This window comes from Harpegnathos saltator, unplaced genomic scaffold (genome assembly GCF_003227715.2).
Source record: "Harpegnathos saltator strain DR-91 unplaced genomic scaffold, Hsal_v8.6 scaffold203, whole genome shotgun sequence".
Taxonomy (NCBI): domain Eukaryota; kingdom Metazoa; phylum Arthropoda; class Insecta; order Hymenoptera; family Formicidae; genus Harpegnathos; species Harpegnathos saltator.
The window spans coordinates 696,787-718,232 of record NW_020229988.1 but is presented as its reverse complement, the minus strand read 5'-3'; the positions used below and the strand labels follow the sequence as shown (position 1 = coordinate 718,232).

The window sequence follows — 21,446 nt, the reverse complement described above, 5'->3', positions numbered from 1 at the left end:
AATCCGTCGGAGCATTTTTATTGTGCAACGTCCACTTTCTAAGAAAATAACTTGAAAATGGGATAGAAATTAGTTTGAGAGCTGCACGCTAATTCGCAAAACTATTACGGTAGGTACGCTCGCGCAAGTTTTCTTAGAACAATAGCTAGTAATGCTGTGAAAAAAACAATCGTTTGTGTGGCAAACGGAGCGCTAATTATTACTTCTAGAAGAGTACACGACAAGCTTCGAAAATATGAATAATTATACGGCAAATTGTACGGCTTTGCTTCTACTACGAAAAGCAAATCCAAAAGCAATATCCCAGCTCTTTCTTAGCGTTTTATTTACAATAAACATTTTATATTCTGTAAATCCATATTTTATATTCTGTAAATATATATATATATATTTTTTTTAATTTTGTATACAGTCAATGAATCTCATTTTATCAATCAATCATGCGAGGCTCGTGGTTAGCAAGCATTTAATAACTTTTCCGTTTATAGCGACAAAATCAATATTCATGTTAAACGCGACAGCTATGACGATGTAGATAGCGTATGAAATTAGGTCGCAGAAAACAAGAGAGATAAGTCAATAAGAAAAATATGGATTGTGACGCAGCGTTGTGTGAGACGTTGTGACGGCTTCACTGATCAGGGAGAAGCGAGGTGATTTGACTCGGTTTTTCTCGATACGCTTTTTGCTGATTTAGAAAAGACCAGCCCATTCTGCTGTCTCGCATCAGTAAACGGCGAATATAAAAGATGAGAGAATGTCGGTCGCAGTCAGTTAACGTCAAACTTTGGTGTCTACCCGTACCGACTTGAAGAGTATCATGTTGGTACGTTTCTCCAATACCTCAGTAACTTTAAGTCATCAATATATCGCTCATCATAGCTCACAGCGCGCGAACGCCTATGTGTATCGTAATAATAATGCAACAACAGTGCTTATTCACGAATATAAAATGACTCGCGTCAACTTGCAATTCATCTAATTCTTAACGCAAAATTGTGTGATGTGACACTGACGTATCCGTGATTTATGACGTGATTGCTGATGTATGTCTGTGTCGAAAGTTTGCAATATATATTTTATTACGCAGCGCGCGCAGTTCTCTCTACATCGTCTATGTAAAGTCATCGCGTTATTTATGCAAGTCAATTTAAATTTAATGAAATTGTCACGTCGTAATGCATCGAAATGCCTTTAATTAATATTTCTCTCATCTCATTATTTGGAAAATAATACAATTTTTACACGCGCGTGTGGTACATTTTCCAGGTCGTAAACGTCATCCTCTTTATATCCGCGGTATGTTCTGCCACGAACATTGTAATCTCGAGCGATACTTCCGTTCCATCGATGATGTCTACCAGATTGAAACGCGGAATCGTAGATCCTGGTCCTGACGCTCGTAATAACCAGGAACACTATAGAGGAGCTCAAGGCGCATCGAGCATCTCATCGCTTCAGGATATGAACTCAAAGCTAGCGCCTCATTACGGAACAGCCGAGGCATTGGACACCCAGATGCTTACCCACGCTAACCAGAATCAGAGATCTGCTTCTCACGCCTATGGCAGTGTGCCAAAGCGGCAGTTTTCTCCTATTCAGCCGACCGAATCGTATCAGAATAGCCCGCTCGCTTCGTACTTCAACCTATTGAATAATCCGAATACGTATAAAGCCGCGACGGGCGTCGAGAAGCCGGCGGATACGTCGAAATCGGTCGCGTCGCATTCGCTGGAAAAACTAGAGGATGCATATTTGCCCAGCTACAATGCCTTCCACCCGCACAAGTCGATCGAATTGTCCGGTTTCTCCGATTTTGAGTACCCCTCGTATTCTGGTATCAGTAAAATCATCTCCCAGGGCCTTCATAATGGCGCCCCGACCGCTGCCGTGCAGATTCCGGGCGATTATCCTCTTCCGAAAGCTACCGAGTACGCGCATATTTACGCGGCGAGTGTTCTTCCGACGGTGTCAAGCGCCACTCCGCTGTTTCAATCGTCGAACAAGGTGAAACAGACCTCCGAGCAGAAGGACAAAGCTACCGTGGATGCGAACGGTAAGAAGGTTCCGATCATTCAGCTTCAGAGCGCTCCTGGGCTTTCCGGCGTTTTCCCCGTCTTCGGAAGCCAGCCGTTTCTATTAAACGCGGACTACCCGATCGAATCGGACTTTGGATTTAACTTTGGAGACATGCCAAAAGCCAATGTGGCACTTCAATCGAAAAACGCCTCGCCGTTCTTGTCGCCCCTGTCGAGCTTCCAAGGTCAAGTTGTGCCGATACAGACGGCTAGCAGCACTCCGCAATTTCCGCAGTACAAAGGAGCCAGCATAGAAGTTTATCATGTACCGAATAATGTTCCTAAAGTGCAAGGTAGTTACGAGTCCCTTTACAGTCAACCGCAATTGCACTTTGGAAAGGAACATGCTGGTCAAGCTGTTAATCCCCAACCAAACGTCGTTCCTTCTTCCATTTCGTCGGAGGACATCCTGGATGACGCAGAGATTATCAATAAGAAAAATCCAGAGCCTCACCCTGTCCAACCCGAGGACGAGGAGGAGGAGGAGGGCGTGAAAGATATGAGTTTGTATAAATTACCATATCAAATTAAAAATAATTTTGATATTGTTAATAATGAAAGTAGAAAATTAATATTTTATGAGCGAACACACACGTACTTTTTGATGTTTTTTGGTGCTTGTAATGAAATAGGACCCAGGAAATTAAACAAGCGTGTTAAATTCCAGATTAGACAATAAAATAGATTTGAAAAAATGAGCATGTATTAGAAAGCGATTGTTTCAGGATATCAAAACTCTGAGAAGGAGGATGAGAGCAGTGCCGAAGAGGACGACGTCGAACACGTGTCAGGAAAGTATTTCAAGGAACCGTCGACGACGGAAAGCGACTTTAAGCCGTCGATAAATTTCCCCTTTAAAGAATACGACGAGACATTTAGAAAGCACGCATCGCAAACCGACGACGAGGATTCCGAGGATAAGCCGTATTCCGGCAACAAGAATTCCTCATCGGGCGATGACGCGGAGGAGGAAGACTCGTCGTCAGAATATCACGTTGAATCTCCACAATTGTATAGGCCGTACGAAGTGGAGGACAAAGAGGAGGAAGAAAGTCAGAAGTACGAGAAACGTGAGGAAGCCGACGAGGACTCTTACGAGGTGAAACCCAAGCAATCCAAATCTTACGGGGCAGATTTCGAGCGAGAATTTGAAGAATCCTACAGAGAGGAACTACCGAAAGAAGGTAAGACTGATAATAAATGATGCAGCTACTAGGTTTGTTCAATAAACGCAACGTCCGTTATCGTCGCATGTAATGTTTCTCTACTTAATATTTTTCCGCTTACAGAATATGTGCATGTGAAGGAAGTACCGGAAATAGACAGTTACAACAATCCAATACCTTTTAAACGGCAAAATGACGCTCGAGGTGACGTAAATGTCAAACAAGCTGAAGAGTCCAAGATTCAAGAATCGCGTGTGTTTCGTAAAAATCGGAAAATACCAAAAACCGTTTCGAGAGACAACGCGGCTTACGGCTCAGACGTCTCCGCTAAAAAGGCGAGCAAAGTGATCTACGAAGAATTCTACGGGCAAAAGTATCCCAAAACCGGAAAATACTCTAAACGCGCGAAAACCGAGCCTGCGGTCGAGAAATATTTGCCCGCCAAGAAATCAACCGCGCACAAGGAAGACAGTTATCTCCGTGCTGTCAAGTATTACAAATTTAAAAGCCCCAAGACAGACGGGCTCACCTCACCTAAGAATAAATATCCGCACTTGTATTCTTCCGCGAGCAACTGGAGCCCGAGTAAATTCTCAACCGCGGGAACGGCCTCTGTATCGAATGCGAGACAATTGGCAGATTCTGCAGACGGGGCTCGTTTATATAGACCGAGTGCAGTGAACGGACAAATACGCTCCATCACGAACGCAGAAATCCTTCGTGATTTGACGGGAATTTAAGCGACGACATAACCAAACGTTAGGTTACGAAACAACATATATCCTTAGGTCGAAATTTTTAACAACGTTTGAAGATATCGCATAAGGGAAGCCTCAAAAGTTCTAAATGTGGCTTAGAAGTGCATTTTTTATGGATGTTCATTGGTTGATGTGTAGCTACGTTACGTTTTTATTTTTACAAACGAAGTTAACGACTTTACTTAGAATTTTTTAGAATAATAACAAAATATATATGTTTAATATCGCACGGAAAATATAAATATATATTGCTCAATATATTGTTTGATTTATAAATTCATCATATAACTTTCTCTGTCATACGTTGATTAAATCGTCGTAAAATTACTCATGTTATTTAATACGTTATAATATTATAAGCATTTATTTTTATAGCAATTAAAATATTTTTTAATAAATATTAACTATTTCATTTAGAAATATAACCGTCGTTTCATTGGAAAAACATAAATTTCGTCATCATTCTTTACTATTTCATGTTATGATTATATTAGAGTTTTCAAACGAATACTTACTAAAAGATGCTCAAAATTAACACGTATGCGTAAATCACATGTAAAATTAATTTCCTGACATTTATGTTAAAGATAATGCGTCGTCGATAAGCTACCGGAAGTATCCGCCACATACTCACTGCTGAATAACTACTTCCTCAGTTCAAACACGAGATATAATCTCTGTCCATCGGCTTTCAGGACATAAATGGTCTTGTGTACAGTGATTGTATAGTATACGCCCTCCAGAAAATCGTCATTAGACAATGAAGGCCTATAATTCTGTCTTCAGTACGTGAACTCTTACGTACACCTATAATAGTTTTAATTAATTCCGTGATTATCTCGGAGACGACAGGGCATTCTCCCTCGTATCGCAAGTTGTATATATACCAGGATCCACTGCGGAAGGTTCAGTATCATCAGCAACATTCCTCGCAAGATGAAGGTCTTCCTAACGGTAATCGAAAACTCAAATACACTTTTGTGTTTCTACCAAATCTGCACTTTACAAATAATATTTTACATCTTATTAATTCATTATATTACGCTTCTTTCAACAGTTATTTTATATCGCAGCGATTGACATTTTTCTAGACTTTTCACAAAGTTAACCACAATGCTTGTAGCAACGCAAATTTTGCGCGAGAAAGAAAAACTTTGTAATCTTAGAATTTATGAAACTTCTTCGAGCATCTTCCTAATCTTTATATTTTGCACACTCGAAGAAGCGTAACCCAGAGATTTATTTGCAGATCGTGCTTCTCTCTGCCCTTGCGTCTGTGGTGGAATTGAAGAGATCGGAACCGAAGAAACAAAAACGCGGAGTAGCATTTTTTGGATCGCCTGGCTACGATTTCTTCGGCATTGTGCCAGCTTTCGGTCCTTCCTCATGGGGTCCTACAGGTCTCGCGACTTCTGCCTGGAACCCACCGAGCACTCCTGACGTAGCACTCACCCAAGTTCAAGTTCAAGCTACGCACAACGTAGCGCTTCAAGTACGCATATTTATCATTGATTAATATATCAGAGCATTACGTCGTACGTACGTGTCGAGAGATCGTTTGGAAAATGATCTTTGCTTTCACGACAGGCCCTAAAGGACCCGGCACCAGGTACACCCACTATCGCGTATCCACCCGAAGTCCTACGAGCGATTCAACAAGCGAAAGAGGCGAATAACAATGTTGCCGTAGCTCAGCACAAAGTCGCGGAAGTGAAGCATGCAACGCTGATACAACAGAAAATTGCGTTAGCGAAGGAGGCGTCGGCGCGAGAAGCTGCCGCGAGGTACGAATAATTAATTTACTCGCACTTTGTGCAATTAGCTTCGTGTATTCCTGAAAACTGTTACGCCCCGGTTACAACTATTTCACGTCACATTATTATTCTTTTCGTAATCATTTTCCTTTTGCGCAGGTCTCAAGAAATTTCGCAGCAGACCGAGAACGACGCTAGAGATAGCGCTCGTCAACTTGTAGCGCTGCAACAGAGATTAGCGACCCTAAAGGATGCTGTAGCAGCTGCACAACGGGTGGCGGCGGCTAGAGAAGCCGCTGCAGCCGCAGCGATCCAGAGGAACGCGGCTGAAACCGCCGCTGAACTGCAAAAGCAGGACGTTGATAAGCAGATTAACCAGAGCGAGCAAGAAGCCAAGGTAAGCACCCTAAAAATCATTCCTCCAAATATAATTGTGCACAGAATTTAAATTTTTAAACGAATATTTTGTGTAACGAGTATGTAATCACTTTTATACATGAGTACAAAGTTTGCATTGTACAAGACAACAAATAGGCACTTTGGTCGAAAAGAAGGTTGTGCTTTTTGTATGATAATATTGGATACTTTTTATCACTGTACGATTTGTCGCTACATTATTTTTACTTTTGTCCTACTTATTGTACGAACAGGAGAAGGATATATTAGCCGCGAAGGAAAATGCAGTAGCAGCTGCGGTCCAGCAAGCAAGCGTACAGAAACCTGCTCATCACCCTTGGGGTTGAAAAGAACGTCACTATAAGGGCTCATATTATACATTTACGGTGACGGTACATGAAAGGGCATCTCAGTGTCTAATAAACTTTACTTGATACTTTTGTAATTATTATACATAAGAATTGTTTTCCTCTCAGCAATAAAAGTTGTACACAGTTTATTCTACGTTTTTTTTTTCAATTAATCACTGTTCTGATTTGTTGTACAAATCACTAAGTATACATATAAAAATATTAATTGAAAATTATAAGCGATTTCTCTACTTCTGGTAGAAAGAAAAATTCCGGAGTGGCGCCATCTTACGTATTGCAACATGTCCTATTGAATGCAATTTTAAAAGTTTACAAAAAAACGTATGATTCAGTTTCTGCTCAATTTTATGGAAGCAGACAAATTTTATGAAACCTTTTAAATTTCAATTTGGGTCTTGACTAAAATGTAGATTTTAACCAAGACTCGAACCACAGTTTCAAGTATTTGATAAAATTTTTCGGCGAAAATAAAAAGCAATTTTTTTGAGACGATTCGATAAAGGGAAGATTTCGAGAGTGTCGTCTTACGTATGTCAATGAATACAAATACAATTCTAAAAACTTACAAAAAAGCACCTGGTTTAGTCTCAGTAAAATTTTGTGGCGACCAGTAAATTTTTTTCTAAGATTTACGAAAAACGCTTAGTTTAATGTCAACAAAATTTTTGGAGGCCAGTAAATATTTTCCAATACTTGAAATTGTGCGGTTCGAGTCTCGACTAAAATCTACTTTTTAGCCGAGGCATGAACCATAATTTCAAGTATCGAAAAAAATTTATCGACCTCCATAAAATTTAGCTGGCATTAAATTAAACGTATTTTTTAATTTTTTAGAATTGTATTTGATAGTACTCGTCGAAATACGTGAGACGATGGCACTTCCGAATTTTTGCAATCACCGAAAGTACTTGAAAATAGAGATACTATTGTAAAACTAAAAATCAATTACTTTGGGGCAAATTATTTTTGTTACAGGAAAAATTCGGTGCTGATGATCTTATATGGTTTGACAAATACTATGATGACCGTTATCCAAAAAAGTCTGGTTTTCGAGATATCGCTATAAAATTACATAGCAGTTATTTTGTGGAATTTTCAGTAAAGGGAAAAATTCGGGATATTATGAAATGCAATTTTAAAAGTTCACAAAAAACCTAGTTTGCTACGAACTAAATTTTATGGAGGATGATAAATTTTATAGAGGGCTATAAATTTTATTTGAAGTCTCTACAAATCTGCAAAGTAGATTTATCTTCTACAGCAAGTGGACATAGTGAAAGCTCTCTGCTGTCCTTTCCGGTGAGAAGACAGGATCGACAGACAGTGGGAAGTAGGGTCAGTGTCCAGTTACGTGGAACGTGACTCCAGAATCAAGTGGCTGCAACTTTTATGCCAGCAACGAGGTGCTGGGCGTAGTCATCGGCGCGAAATCTATGACCATACATACATCTATCGCACCGGAACCCTTTCACTCGCCTCTTCACTTTCTTAGTCATCTGTAGTTTCCTCTGTTTCCCTCATGCATTATCCGTCACCCTTACGGCGCCTAGCTGCGAGTTCTGTGAACCAGATGCAATTACGACAGAAGAAAGTCGTTCGATCAAAGTCGCTCTTTCCGTGGCCTCCAGGTCGTTGCGCCCACACCCTTGTCCATTTGTGAGACGCTCTTTCAAGGTTCGAGACGCGACGAAAAGAGAGACCGCATAGATCAATTTCCGCCGGTGCAAATACTCATGACTGGTATTAATAATAATCTGAGAAAGTAGAGAGAGAGAGAGAAATACGAAACTTAGGAAATCGACTAATAAAAGGCAATGTCACGTCAGAGCCTAGAGAGACTTTGAATTGTCTTTCTCTTACTCAGTCTTCAGACATAGTTAATTTAAATCATCGAAGAAGGTGGTTACGAGAATAAATATATTAAAGTGGAGGTGAGCAAGAAAAGTTCAACGTTTAATACGACGATACTTGCAACTTGTTTGTGATGACCATGACGAACCATTAAAGTCATAACGGCGTCTTAGTTCCTTAATGCTTATATTGTGATCTAGATTATTTCATGCGAAACAGTGCGTGAAAAGCGATGTAGAGATACAAGCATCCCGTGCGTCTTTAATCTTTTATTTAAAAGATCTCTAAGGCCGCCTCAGCTTGAAAATGAATTGTACCGTGTTATTACCGTGACTGAAATGCACAATTAATCATGGAAACACTTTTCAAGTGTGTACATTATGACACGTGTGAGAAGTTTATGCGAACAATTGTATATTTGTTTCTCTTATTTCGGACGAGCGTGTTCTCCGACTTGTGTCGAATTAAGGCGTCGAAATTACGAGTGCTCAAAGAACGAATCACGCGAACTCTAAGCTTCGTTAAACACAGAATCAGTCGTGATTGTTCGATCGTCCATTTTCTATCCACATTATTGACTCTCAGTAAACGCACTCGCAAAGAAGATGCTACAACGATCGAGAGATCGACCTTTCACGCCGAATCGGATAATACTTTCATTGCTTGCGTCTTTTCTTACAGTCTCGTGGTCGTTTTGTTAGCTTCTCCCTCACCCAGTTTTATTTGCTTTCCTTTCTTATTGCGTGCGCTAGCTACTCTCACTGATCTTTAGTTTTACTGTAGCTTAACCTGATTTTTTAATAATACACATTAGCGCGAAGTCAGGCATGATACTCCGACGTGTGGTTATTAATACCTCCGAGTGAATGACAAAAAATTCCACCGCCATTAATACACGTTGCGTATTTAGACGACGTGCAATTTCGCTCGCACTCTCTTCGTACACAAATAATGGTGTTAACGACTTACGCAGAAATGCACGTTTCGTGTATTTTTTGTATTTTGCATGCAGGAGTTACGCTTTATTGCAGAAAGTTCGCACCAGCCATTAGTGTTCTTATTTCACCACATGCTTCTGCGTGTATCGCACGTGACGTCAAAATAGAAAAAGAAGACACACTTACAGAGAAAAGGGGATGATTTTATGCGTCAGCGCCAATAAGTCGCAAAGCGACAATTAATTTGCAGGGGCCAGTTCGTGCGGTTTGTCAACTCGTCAATTATACGTTATCACTTATGCAGCATTCTGATGACAGACATCAGACAACCGAGAACTTTATCGCTCTCCTTTGTTAGAAAATTGATAATGATTCGCGGCAAACGGACCGTTTGCTAAAAAGGTCCTAAAGATATCGTTGAATGTTTCAATTACTGCAAACTGAAGCAATCTGTCAACGCTGTTTTGCGAATACAGTTGCTCTGAAAAGTTACTTTAAGTACCTAATTTTTGGTCAAGTAGCATTTTTCAGCAAGCCTTGAACGATTTCAACAAGTCCGGATGATTCATGATTGCATTTTATTATATCACGTTAAATCCCTCTTTATAACTGCTGAATATCAAATAATTGTTCGTAAGTAAAGTGACCGTCCAAATGACGTCTGTCTCAGTTAAATTTCCCAAGGAAGGAATAAGTTTGGATAAATTTAATAATTACACTTGTGATACCGAAAGAATAATCTGTATGACCTTTTTGCGAAGTGTCACGCAAGGTTTTTCTGCAGTCCGATTGAGGATCGCAAATTTCATGCATCCATTGCCACTGTGGTTCGCGGCCGGATTGAAAGCATGTTCTTATCTCCATTGACTGGTCTTGTAATCTCAGGTTGCAGTTAAGTATATTCGATCAGGCTTGTTTCCGATTTACTAATCGAGTATAGGTGCGGACATTCGAGTCTAGTTTCCACGAGAGCATCAGCTATCCACATGGGTAGGGGAGAGAGAGAAAGCGCCATGTATAAAAACGAACGGTCCATTGGAAGAAATCCGCAGTGTCCCATCATCCGTTGCCCCGTACACGCTCGTATCTCATCACGACGTATTCTGAAAAATGCTCCTTCTACCCTCAGTAAGTAAGAGAGAAAAGGGAAGAGAAAAGAGACCGACGGGTAGAACCGGAACGGGTGCGCGTGGGAATCGCGAAAGCAGAGATTCATGGTGCCCGACTCACTCCTCGCCGGCGCGTGTGAGTTCCGCCTTTACGGCGAACAATAGCGATGGAAAGTGACTGTCGATATTTCCATACTTTCCGCGCGATGCACGGTAGCACTTTGTAGATGCCGAATATCTAGTGGGGCGAGTGATGATACGAATCCGACGAGTCGCCAGCAGCACTCTCTGCGAAGGGAAGAAAGGGCGCACCGACGACAAATGTTTCTAAGTGTTTGCACGCGAATAGAAATGTTCGTCAGCTTTTTCTACCTCGCTCGCATATTCATCGTACAACTCAGTCAATAAGAGTTGTGACAGGCGAGGAACGTTTTAATTTAAATTCATCAGATCTCGAGCAACTTGTCGAGACCATTCAACTGCAATATCGTTTCATTAACTTTCTAAGTCCGTGAAATGACTATAGTCATCGTTACATGTACTCCTCAGTAAGCCGTACGATGCTTTAAGGCATCGCGAAGTTATTCGCGAAAATTTTCATAAAGCAATATATATTTTTGTTTATCTTTTTATTCCAATTATTTAAGTCTTTATGTATAATTTTGTTTTGTACAGAGAATATGCTCGACTTGCTGGGAATTGTAATTAAGGAAAAATTCGTCCGCAAAGGGTTAAAAATATTATATATAGCGAAAAAAAATGTCAACATATAAATTTTGTTTGCTTAAAGTTGATTTCCTTGTTTTACACATTTACGTTGATTTTATGATTTTAAAAGTTGTAATCACGTCATAAAGATAAGAAAGCACTTATTTTTAAAGAATAAACACATATCATTTCTGCTTTCTCAATCGTGTACTCGTTGCTTGTTCATTCTTCTCCGCCATTTGCACTGTAGCAAAAAATTAAGAATAATCATGAATTTGGTTATTTTTCAGATAGTCGTTACATGTTTATTAACGAAAATAACGTTCGCTGGTTTCACGGAAAAAAGTGATTCCGGATGGCACGGGTAAGTAGATGCGGTGTGAGAAAATTTGGTCGTTGTGCTAATTGCTTCCTCCCGTAGCACGTCTCGTCACTAATAACCGTCTTTTAATTTCTTTAATTTAATACAGTGTGTCTAATTACGGAGTCACGAGTTACGGTTCGGGCAACGATATAAACGCTCATCAGGGTCTCTCTTACGGGTCGTTTCCATCTTACGGAAGTGACGGCGAATTTTACGTAGGCCATGGAATTCATGCCGGGAACGTTCAGCAGACGTTCGCACAATCAGTGCCGATCAGCCAGCACGTGGAAGTCACGAAGCCGTTGGTAGTGCCAGTCGTAAAGAATATCGGTGAGATTTTGCAGGCCACATTGCGAATGCAAATGTCGAAATTCTGCAGGTGATAAAAAGCGATTTACGTAAAATGCATAGCTCATGCGCCGAGAATGGAACAAGGAAATGTATTCATTAGATACTTAACGTTGCATTTGTGAATCATCTATGAAAGCAGAATTCATGAGAAACATTCTCATTTATTTGGCCGACACGCGAGCCTCGGAGAGAAGTTGCGGATTTCTGTTCGAATGCTAAAACACGTTGCGAAACTTTGCGGCTTTAACAAGTAAAGTTACGTACTTCACATTGCATCTCCTACCTTCTTAGATAAATGCATGCAGTGTAGATGTTCAAGAAATGAGCATTCGCATAATTTTGGTCTCCCGTTTATCGATAAATAGGTGTACGACTGAAAAGAATTGAACGTTATTACGTCGTAATTATAAACGCGTTGCGTAATTTAACAGGTAAAGAGAGCTAATTAATATTATATCACGAGACATGCTGCAATTTCTCGTTTTGCGTACGTTGTCCGCGACATCGTAGTGACGACCATAGAAAGGAAAGGCCAAATAATTTCTTAAAGTTGGAATTCCGCGTTATTGCAGGTTATTCAACCGTCTTACAAACTTACCCAAAATTAATGTTTCCCTCGATATAAATCCCTGGCAGAATAAAAAATCTGAACTGAATTATCCGCTCCGTGGGAATGATACAGGTGTCCCGGTAGTACAGCCAGTGGCAATTCCAGTGCCCCATCCCGTGGCTGTAGCTGTCCCTCAACCTTATCCTGTCCACGTGCCGATCGCCCAGCCGGTCGCCGTACCGGTTGTGAAGACCATTGCAATCCCGGTGGAGAAGAAAGTGCCGTATCCGGTGGAAAAGATCATACCAGTGCCCGTGGAAAAGGATGTGCCGATAACGGTGGAGAAGCACATACCCGTGCCAGTAGAGAAACCGTACCCGATTCACATACCCGTTTATAAGCATGTTTTCCATCGGAAAACAAAAAACCACCATGGTTGGATACATTGAAAAAAATGCCATGACGATTAGATGAAATTCCCGCACGAGTGATGGCTTGAGAAGCGTCCTTCGTGAACTTAGATAACGCTACGACATCGCAGTAAACTCGCCATGACTACTTTTATTGAGTTATGAGCGCTGTAACGTACTTGCGACTTGTCGTTCACATCATTATATGAGATAATGTAGATAATATATGTGCTCCTCTTCCTATAGGTTATATTTACACTTGCCTTGGCGTGCTCATCCGCTCTCTGCCAAATAACAACCTTATTTAATAAAAACTAAAAAAACTCTATGTGTATTGTGTATATTATTTTCCTATTATTACTTCAGGAAATACCATGAAAGAAGGAGGGCGTACTAGGTGGCGACGGGACGCCGTGCGTTCGGGACCTGCATCTCATTTTTCGTTCCGAGGAGAGAAAAATATCGAGAGCGCGGTAGTCGCTAGACCGGGAATCGGAACCCGGGTCTTTCGCTTGCCGGGCGACTGCTCTAAACCACTGAGCTACCTAGTAAAATGAACGATGAAAATATACGAATAGAGACTCTGTTTTATATGCGTGTGTTTCTATTCATTTCCCAAGTCCATTTCTCTCTTTCCTAATTTTACGTGGCAGTTCTTTTTCTTTTCCTCCGCCGTTCTAAAATATATATACCTCCACCTTTCAATGTAAAATGTTTGATCGCGAAAGTTATTTTTACGTAAAATCGCGCATAATAGTACTTATGTGGAAGCCACGCGCACATTATCATTGTGACATCTATACTTTGGAAGGGTGTATTAAAAGCAGCTTTTCCAGTTCATTACGTAGTTTTCCTTAACGCGAGCATATATATAATTCGTGGACTACATGTCACAAAGACGTGCGATCAATGCTGCGTTGAAAGTCTAGCTTTGGTTGACGTGACTTTGATGTCCGCTTTGGTTTCCATGAGAAAACATCCGTGCATAAGTTGAGACTTATAATGTACGTTACGTGGACGTTCACTTCCTTTCATTTCCGTATAATTTCACAAACACATTGTTATATGAGAGCATAATATGCAATTTTTATTAGTGATTAACTAAAGCAACTTGAGGATTTCTTTCCGCTTATTTGTTAATAATGTATCCTTACGTGTGCTTGTAAATAGATAGCGTGATTAATCGTTGTACGGGGTGCAATTTGTTTCAGATTCTTCGGAAGTAGTAGTCACAGTTCAGTAAACCGGCAATTCATTTCTCTTCCGAGCCTGAAGTAGTCGGTGCATGAGAGTATTCATTATTCCTTGTTAATCCCGCGTTTAATCGAATGTACCTTTAATTTGCAATTTTTAAGAAATCAAACATTTATACGATGACTTGTGTCTCACGACTTTTTTATTGTAATATTTATGGAAATATACTCTTGTAACTTTAATACTTTGTTATTTAAATTTTTTCCCAAGACGACGATGGAATGGTCACTCGCTTAAAACTGTGTTACACGATAAGCGTTATGTTTCGGACAACTTTGTTAGTAAGAATATTCATTCTCTCCTTGCGCGTCCTCCTCCAGAGGAAAATGAAAAATGGAAATCCCAGCGGATTTTTAAAAGTTTCGGAGAAATTCGCCGGCACGCGCCGGCTCTTGAGATATAGATCGGGCTCTTGAGGGCTATCTCTTCTTGTTAATTGCTGTAATAATAAAAGACCATCGCATCACGCACGTATCATCTGCATATTAGTTATGCTCTCTTCACATGCGCAGCTACAAAGTAGCGTGCGCGCGTGTGCTAAAATGGATCTATCGTGTTTCGCGATTAAACTGCTATTTATCACATAACACGTTTAATAATTTCATGACTAGAAGCAATGAGTTTTCAATGACATGCAAAGCGAGGGTACACTAACGCGCTTATCGCGTTGCTGCAAACCTTCCTTATTTTACGAATAATTTTTACGATAAGCGAGAAAGCAACGTGATGGAAAAATTAAACCTTACCTGATACTTTGAAGAAACTTTTGACTAGCTTCGTTACTTGATTAACGAAATCAACCGGCCTCAAGTAATCAAGCCGCGGAATGAAAATAACTGAATGGAACGTGGAGAGTGGCGATTCCGAGACGAATAATTTTGTGAATTTAACAATGTTCGAAATAATACGTCGAAGTGACGGTGTGGTGAGCTGCGTTAAAGCGAACGTGAAAATCTGCGCGTGGACACTCACTGTGTGAAACGGGATAGAAAATGTCTAGTTCGCTGTCAATGTGAAGGCCGCGTGGACATGGTCAATTATTTTCAAGTGCGCGGCGAGCCGAGCGCGGTGAAACAATTGCACCGAGCGGGTGTAATTCGCCTCAGTACGAAGCGAGACGAAATTACATCGTCTACAGTGAAAGGCCCCACAGTATATTAAGACGTGAAATGGCCAAAGATGTATCAGTCGCAGAAGAGACTTGCGCCACCAGCAACGGTGCACCAGCCCAAACACGCGTGCGCCCGAACATGAATAAAATCGTAAGTATATCACACATTCTTAATGAAAACGGAAAGACACCTCAAAGTATAATTTGCACAGTCCGACTCTCCGATTTCGCGCTTCACATTCCTCAACTCGTATTTTTCGCGCCGTAGCTTCAACTGAGACTTGTAACTGTTGCTGTAAAATTGCAATGGCTTTTTTCTTTTCGAGAAAAACGATGCTAAACTAACGGTGTTTCTACGCGTAAAAAAAATAAGGACAAGTTTAATTGATGAAACGGAAAGAGCGAGTCGAAATAAAAATTTTAACATTTATTTATGCTACCGTACAAACTACCTCAGCGAGTTCTCGTCACGTTTCACAAATCAAACGATATGTCTCATCGTTTCACTTTGCTCATTTTGCCACCGCATATAGGTGCTGTTTTCTCTGGTATCCTTGGCCGCGGCCAAGCCGGTGATCGTGAATCAAGACGATGGGCACTACGCGATGCAAATATTCGCTTCATATCCGATTGATCGGTCTGACCAAGAGAGCCTCGGCACTTCCGGCGGCGGTGGCGGTGGCTACGGCGGCGGTGGCGGCGGTGGCTACGGCAGTAGTTACGGGGATGGAAATTTCGGCGGCGGTCACAGTGGAGGAGGTTTCGATGCTGGTGTCGGTGGACACTTAGAATCCTCTGGCGGTCAATTTGACGGAGGTCATCAGGATTTCTCGTCGATCGGTGGCGGTCACGGTGGTGGATTTGATGGTGGTTACGGTGGTGACGATGGTGGTCACGGGATCTCTCTGGACGGCGGGCACAATCAAGTTCACAGTGTTCCCGTCTCCGAGCACATTGAAGTGACGAAGCCTGTAGCCGTGCCCGTCTACAAACACGTCGGTAAAGTATTCTCTTATTGTTTCTTCTTGAGCCGCTCAAGGTTGCATAGAACATCAGAAGTTGCAACACAATAGTTGTCTCATCGTTAACAATTGTGGGAGACGGGTTTGTAATTATTTTCATCCGTTTGCGTCTTCAAAAAGCATGCGTGTTCATAAAATACTTGGTATCCCGTTTTCTTCTTTTTTTAACGCATCGAGATATCTTGAGTACTTTTCTCGTTTTCGTTTTTATTTACAATTTGCATAAATTCCTTTCAGGTGTTCCGGTACCCAAATCAGTGCCGATAGCCGTGCCACATCCAATCGCGGTTGGCGTTCCGCAACCTTATCCCGTGCACGTGCCCGTACCAAAGCACATTCCCATACAAATCGTGAAGACGGTGGCGATCCCGGTGGAGAAGAAGGTCCCTTATCCTGTGGAGAAGCACATACCGATACCCATTGAGAAGCCGGTTCCCATTACGATCGAGAAGCACATTCCCGTCCCGGTCGTGAAGCCGTATCCCATTAAAATTCCCGTGTACAAAACCATTTACCATCACGCGAAGAAGGGCCATTAGGAGCATGCCCGAGGAGAGAGCCTGTGGGTCCTCATGGCGAGGAGAAGAGGAACGCGATACCTTAGTCTAAAAGTGACCCTTATCCGACCCACGAGTGAATTTCGTAGATTGATCTTAGATATGTTCAGAGATCGTCAGATGGCTAATTTATTAGGCCACTTTGAAACATTTCGATTCTGAATCACCTGATTTGAAATCTTGGGGAAATAACTACGCGCGCTTGAATATTTTACCGAGACACTAGGATTATTTCGGGTCCGATTTAATCGTACGCACCAGCTTCATTTCAATCTTACGCAATAGTATATGTTACCACCGTGATAAAAGTCGGTGTGCAAGGACCGATCAACTCGCGTCGAAATGAGGGACTAACACTTTCCATCATTGTAATTTGTAAACGCAGCGCTATTCCGCTGCCGATAAGGAGAAAGTTCACGAAAAAGCGTTCACGTTCGTTCCGATGATCGCATGCTTGTCGACTGCGATTTGTTTTACTGTTTTTGTATATAATAGATAACCGCATCAAGAGTGTCGATATAAACAGCGCATTGATGAGTTAGCTTTTTTAAATGTTTTTGTTCTCGTTTTTAAATAAAATGCCTACAAAACCACATGTTTCTTTCTCTTTCTTGTTATTCTTGTCCAGTGAAAGTTCGCCGACGATAGAATTTTTGTCACGTTCATAAGTACATCAGAAAGTGCATGAGTAATTTAATAAATTAAAGCAATGATCTCACCCGAGCTTAAATGCAATTAAGGCTTGTACTCGTTATTTGCGGTAATGACGAGCGATTCGAAACATTCGCAGCAGCCACGTGATGTGTATAGATGTCGTAAACTTTTTTTCTTAATTAGTGAATAATTGGCTTATTTTGTTTCCACATATTAAATATTTCTGAGCTGCAAAAATGATAATTTACGCTACATTATTATTTTGTTTTCAAATTACATGTCGATTTGTTTATAAACTTTTCTAAATTATCAACAAAGAACCAAACGCTTCCTTTCCTGGTTTCTTATAGCCATGTCTTTATCGGCATGCGCATAAAGTTATTTTAATACATAATACAAAATATATTTTTAAATATGAGAAGTGGTTAATTTCAGCATTTTAACAGAATTGCAGATTTGTAATTCTAATAGCAATATACTAATCAAACATACATCGATTGTAGTTTCATGTACGTTTCGCTGCAAAGCGTAGAGCGATAGAGACGGTGGCTTTCACCATGATTTTCGCCAAAAGCGCCGAGAATTCTGTGGAAAGTGAACGTTAGACAGATTGATTCATTCGTGATGGACAGGACCATCGTAATTGCACGCGGTAAATCATCCATGACATTGAGAAGCATTATTGCGCTCAACGAGATCCGAAGAATTTAATGATTCCTGCACTTCGTAATAAGAAACGATCGATAAAACGATCAGTAATAATTCATACAGAACAAGTCGATAATATCATAAGTATAAGCAGATATATAAAAATTTACATAAGAACGTTTAGCGAAACGTACAAGTCAAAAAAGTGTGTTGAAGATGAGGAAAGAAAAGGTGAGTTGACTGATCGCGTAGGTACTGACGTCGTTACTGACGATTAAACATTAGATGTTACGCAAGATTGGCGAATGGTTAGTTCCACAATCCACGGCGACTTGTACAGTGAAGGTGTGGGGTATGATTCCAAAGAATAGTGGGGTTGCTTGCTCCTCTGTGCAGACGGTATATAAGTTGACGACGAAAAGAATCTGCCCCGAGTAGACGTCTTATTCATGGACGATAGAGACATTTCTTAGCTGCGAGATGAAAACAATTGTACGTTTGTAAAAGGCCGTTCCAGTTAAATAATCAATTCAGACGCAGAAGTAAATAGTCACGTTTAATGAAAATTATCTCAACACGATCTTCGACTGCCTGGATATTGAGTGAATCAATAAAATTCTGTGTGATCTGTGCGGCGAACATTTGCTTTCGAATTTATGTATTATTTTTGTTCTCTTTGAAATTCCAGTGATCTTTAACGTTTGTTATTTAAGATTGTGCTGTTTGGAGTTGTCACCTTCTCCTGTTGCTCCAAGTGGGACTTTGGAAACCACGACGGGCTCGGAAATGGGCTTACGTTGGGAGAAATTTCTTTAGACCATCATGACTTGGGTGCTTTCAGTCTGGGAAAAACAGGTTTGGTTGTTAGCATTTTCAGTTGGTCGTTAATTACATCTTTCATCTTTTTTCACCATTATAATAATAAGTATCGCCAGATACAAATTTGCAACGGTGATTAAACATTTTTGGACTGTCACACAGACTCGATAAGTGGTCGCTGATATATGGCTTTGAATTTTAGACGGTCATTCTTTAGATCTCCTGGAAGATCATCAGATAATTTCAAATAAAGCCAGTGGATGGCACACGGATACCAGCAGTTTTCACGGAGGCCATGTAATCCCTGTTTATAAGAATATCGGTAGTACAAATTAACTTTATTATTAACTTATTATTAACTTTATCAAAGGGTGCCGACATATTTACGATTTATTAACGTTGACAAAACTGTGCTTTAGATCAAGAGAAGAAGAGATATTTATGAAAAGATCCGAGAATAATTTGAAAAGATTGAGCTCCCTAAATAATAATTATTTGCACAAGAGCAATTGATAATGATAAAAAATAGATATTGTCGCATCATGATATATTGCTACGTCTCAAGTTCCATGCATATATTAGCATATTACTAAATAGCGATAAGATTCAATCAAGTTCACATTATTTTATCTTGTTTATTCCTTCATCACATTTTAAGATAGCTGAAGCAATTTATATAAATTATTTTGAAATTATCTCTCGTCATGTTTTTTTTATCGTACATGATAGGAATACCGACGATCAAGAAAGTTCCCGTGAGTATTCCGCATCCAGTGGTGCAAACGGTCGCACAGCCTTACCCTGTCCCTGTGGTGATATCAAAGCCTGTACCATATGAGGTTACTACGCGATAATTAACTCAATTTCACAGCAAAATCACTCGCCATTATCTCACTGAAATCGGACCGCTCTCTTTCCAGGTGGAGAAGCAAGTAATTACAACAGTTGAGAAAAAAGTACCGACGCCCGTCGAGAAAATAATTCCGGTTCCGATCGAGAAGTTGGTGCCTTTTCCCGTGGTAAAACATGTGCCCGTGCCAGTCGCAAAACCGATTCCGATCAAGATTCCAGTCTACAAGACCATTGTTCACAAAGTCAAAGGTCATGGATAATCTGCGTTACTAAGCTGCTTTACAAAAATACGACCATTGTTATCATTGTTGTTGTTGTCGACATCCCTTTTGCGTTATATATATCTCTCTGATTGAACATCGAACACGCGCGTACACGATGCATGAAGAATAAAATATTATAACATATATCATTTATTGAAGTGTTTAGCAGTAAAGATATAAATGGCTTTATTTTATTTTTCATCTAAAAAATGATTGTTACATCACTTCGATTTTATGGGAAAATTCTTGTACTTATAAACAAATATAATCATAGATGTTAATTATGTATATTTTACTGTCTTTGTACTTTGTATTAAATATATATACCAAATGTGCCCAATCTTGCATTACTATTATAAATCATTGTCTTCTGTATAAATTGGGAGGTGATTACGGTTGAAAATATTTCTGTAATTGAGATCTGATTTATATAATTGTTTAATTTACCTGATATTAAATTTCAATATCGCACGCGATAAACAGCTGCTGCAGCGATTTGTTGAATTTCCAATGAAAATATGAATCGTTTTGCGAAAAGTGAAATTGCCGAGCAGAGAACTGAAATATTATAATTGAAGTGATAAAATCTCGGTAATTGGACTTACTGGTTGATATCTCGTAGTAAATTAAAGTGAGATGTTAACGGCAGCCGAATACCGCGTTCGTCACTTTTACGATCTCGTATGATCATCATGAATTCCTGAGATTCGCGTTAGGGATTATAAAAACGTCAATTTTCTAAATAGTTCACCGCATGCTAACCGCCGTGGAGATTAGTCTAGTTAGAGTATAATAAGCGACGCGTACAAAGTTTCACCGTTCAAATTATTCCCGGATAAGCGTCGGATCTACATTCTCAATGAACGCGTATGCTGCACAATCGTCTGATCTGCTCCACCTAACTTGGAAATATTGGAGGTATGAAATGATGCGAGACGACTCGAGGCGACACTCGTTCCCGTACAACGAGCAATGTGTTCCAGTTAATCCATGACGTTCCTTATTACATACGAACAATTCTACAAAGTAATTAATAATACGATCAGATATCCGTGTGAACAATTAATTATCTACACTAAAATCGCTCGTCTTTTTTGAAATATTAATCCGCGTGTAATAAAGTGCATTAATGTGAAGCTTTTTATTTACTAATTAATATCCCAAGTGCTTCTCTATGCTAAGAATACAACCTTCCCTGTATTTTTATTCATTAATTTTACATATTAATAATATAAAAAGCAGGAAGCATCTGCGTACTTGTCTATACTTCACTTTCTATCGATATCATAATTAATACCTTAGACAGTATCAAAATGAGCGCATATCATAACGTGAGAGAACTTTACGCGGAAAGTTTGACGTTGAAAGTGAAATGCAAATTCCATTCTCTTTTACCCCTTGATATCGTGGAAAGTGAAAAGGATTACGTTTCATGGGAGCTTACATTAATTAATATTTCAAT

General features: G+C 40.1%; 5 protein-coding genes across 6 annotated transcripts; all 5 read left to right on the top strand.

Moving 5' to 3' along the window:
• Nucleotides 1-785: 785 nt before the first annotated feature.
• LOC105189381 (uncharacterized) lies at nucleotides 786-4,228 on the top strand. The gene is made up of 4 exons (XM_011151440.3): nucleotides 786-826; nucleotides 1,270-2,581; nucleotides 2,804-3,262; nucleotides 3,368-4,228. Exons 1-4 carry the CDS (start codon nucleotides 821-823, stop codon nucleotides 3,982-3,984), a joined length of 2,394 nt encoding a protein of 797 aa, XP_011149742.2. The 5' UTR covers nucleotides 786-820; the 3' UTR covers nucleotides 3,985-4,228.
• A 600-nt stretch (nucleotides 4,229-4,828) lies between these two features.
• Nucleotides 4,829-6,637, top strand: LOC105189368 (uncharacterized). Its single transcript, XM_011151426.2, has 5 exons — nucleotides 4,829-4,956; nucleotides 5,252-5,494; nucleotides 5,590-5,786; nucleotides 5,916-6,153; nucleotides 6,407-6,637. The coding sequence occupies exons 1-5, from the start codon at nucleotides 4,939-4,941 to the stop codon at nucleotides 6,497-6,499; spliced, it is 789 nt and encodes a 262-aa protein (XP_011149728.1). The 5' UTR covers nucleotides 4,829-4,938; the 3' UTR covers nucleotides 6,500-6,637.
• Nucleotides 6,638-10,360: 3,723 nt separating this feature from the next.
• On the top strand, nucleotides 10,361-13,376 carry LOC105189367 (cytadherence high molecular weight protein 3). 2 transcript variants are annotated; one of them, XM_025298079.1, is made up of 4 exons: nucleotides 10,361-10,440; nucleotides 11,420-11,493; nucleotides 11,600-11,823; nucleotides 13,171-13,376. In XM_025298079.1, exons 1-4 carry the CDS (start codon nucleotides 10,423-10,425, stop codon nucleotides 13,359-13,361), a joined length of 507 nt encoding a protein of 168 aa, XP_025153864.1. In that variant the 5' UTR covers nucleotides 10,361-10,422; the 3' UTR covers nucleotides 13,362-13,376. The 2 variants fall into 2 exon arrangements, with proteins under 2 accessions (XP_025153864.1, XP_011149727.1); XM_011151425.2 differs by lacking the exon at nucleotides 13,171-13,376 and adding an exon at nucleotides 12,527-13,123.
• A 1,876-nt stretch (nucleotides 13,377-15,252) lies between these two features.
• LOC105189366 (glycine-rich protein DC9.1) lies at nucleotides 15,253-17,354 on the top strand. Its single transcript, XM_011151424.3, has 3 exons — nucleotides 15,253-15,320; nucleotides 15,703-16,168; nucleotides 16,429-17,354. The coding sequence occupies exons 1-3, from the start codon at nucleotides 15,309-15,311 to the stop codon at nucleotides 16,728-16,730; spliced, it is 780 nt and encodes a 259-aa protein (XP_011149726.1). The 5' UTR covers nucleotides 15,253-15,308; the 3' UTR covers nucleotides 16,731-17,354.
• A 1,108-nt stretch (nucleotides 17,355-18,462) lies between these two features.
• LOC105189365 (uncharacterized) lies at nucleotides 18,463-20,277 on the top strand. The gene is made up of 5 exons (XM_011151423.2): nucleotides 18,463-18,542; nucleotides 18,764-18,905; nucleotides 19,072-19,191; nucleotides 19,599-19,708; nucleotides 19,790-20,277. Exons 1-5 carry the CDS (start codon nucleotides 18,531-18,533, stop codon nucleotides 19,979-19,981), a joined length of 576 nt encoding a protein of 191 aa, XP_011149725.1. The 5' UTR covers nucleotides 18,463-18,530; the 3' UTR covers nucleotides 19,982-20,277.
• Nucleotides 20,278-21,446: the final 1,169 nt, after the last annotated feature.

Excerpts from the sequence above, each read along its gene's own strand:
- LOC105189381 (XM_011151440.3), top strand. Across the intron at positions 2,582-2,803 it reads GGAGGGCGTGAAAGATATGA|GATATCAAAACTCTGAGAAG; the intron begins GTTTGTATAAAT and ends CGATTGTTTCAG. Across the intron at positions 3,263-3,367 it reads AGAGGAACTACCGAAAGAAG|AATATGTGCATGTGAAGGAA; the intron begins GTAAGACTGATA and ends TTCCGCTTACAG.
- LOC105189368 (XM_011151426.2), top strand. Across the intron at positions 5,495-5,589 it reads CGCACAACGTAGCGCTTCAA|GCCCTAAAGGACCCGGCACC; the intron begins GTACGCATATTT and ends CTTTCACGACAG. Across the intron at positions 6,154-6,406 it reads AGAGCGAGCAAGAAGCCAAG|GAGAAGGATATATTAGCCGC; the intron begins GTAAGCACCCTA and ends TTGTACGAACAG.
- LOC105189367 (XM_011151425.2), top strand. Across the intron at positions 11,494-11,599 it reads AGTGATTCCGGATGGCACGG|TGTGTCTAATTACGGAGTCA; the intron begins GTAAGTAGATGC and ends AATTTAATACAG. Across the intron at positions 11,824-12,526 it reads GCCAGTCGTAAAGAATATCG|GTGTCCCGGTAGTACAGCCA; the intron begins GTGAGATTTTGC and ends GGAATGATACAG.
- LOC105189366 (XM_011151424.3), top strand. Across the intron at positions 16,169-16,428 it reads GCCCGTCTACAAACACGTCG|GTGTTCCGGTACCCAAATCA; the intron begins GTAAAGTATTCT and ends AATTCCTTTCAG.
- LOC105189365 (XM_011151423.2), top strand. Across the intron at positions 18,906-19,071 it reads TTTCAGTCTGGGAAAAACAG|ACGGTCATTCTTTAGATCTC; the intron begins GTTTGGTTGTTA and ends TTTGAATTTTAG. Across the intron at positions 19,709-19,789 it reads CAAAGCCTGTACCATATGAG|GTGGAGAAGCAAGTAATTAC; the intron begins GTTACTACGCGA and ends CTCTCTTTCCAG.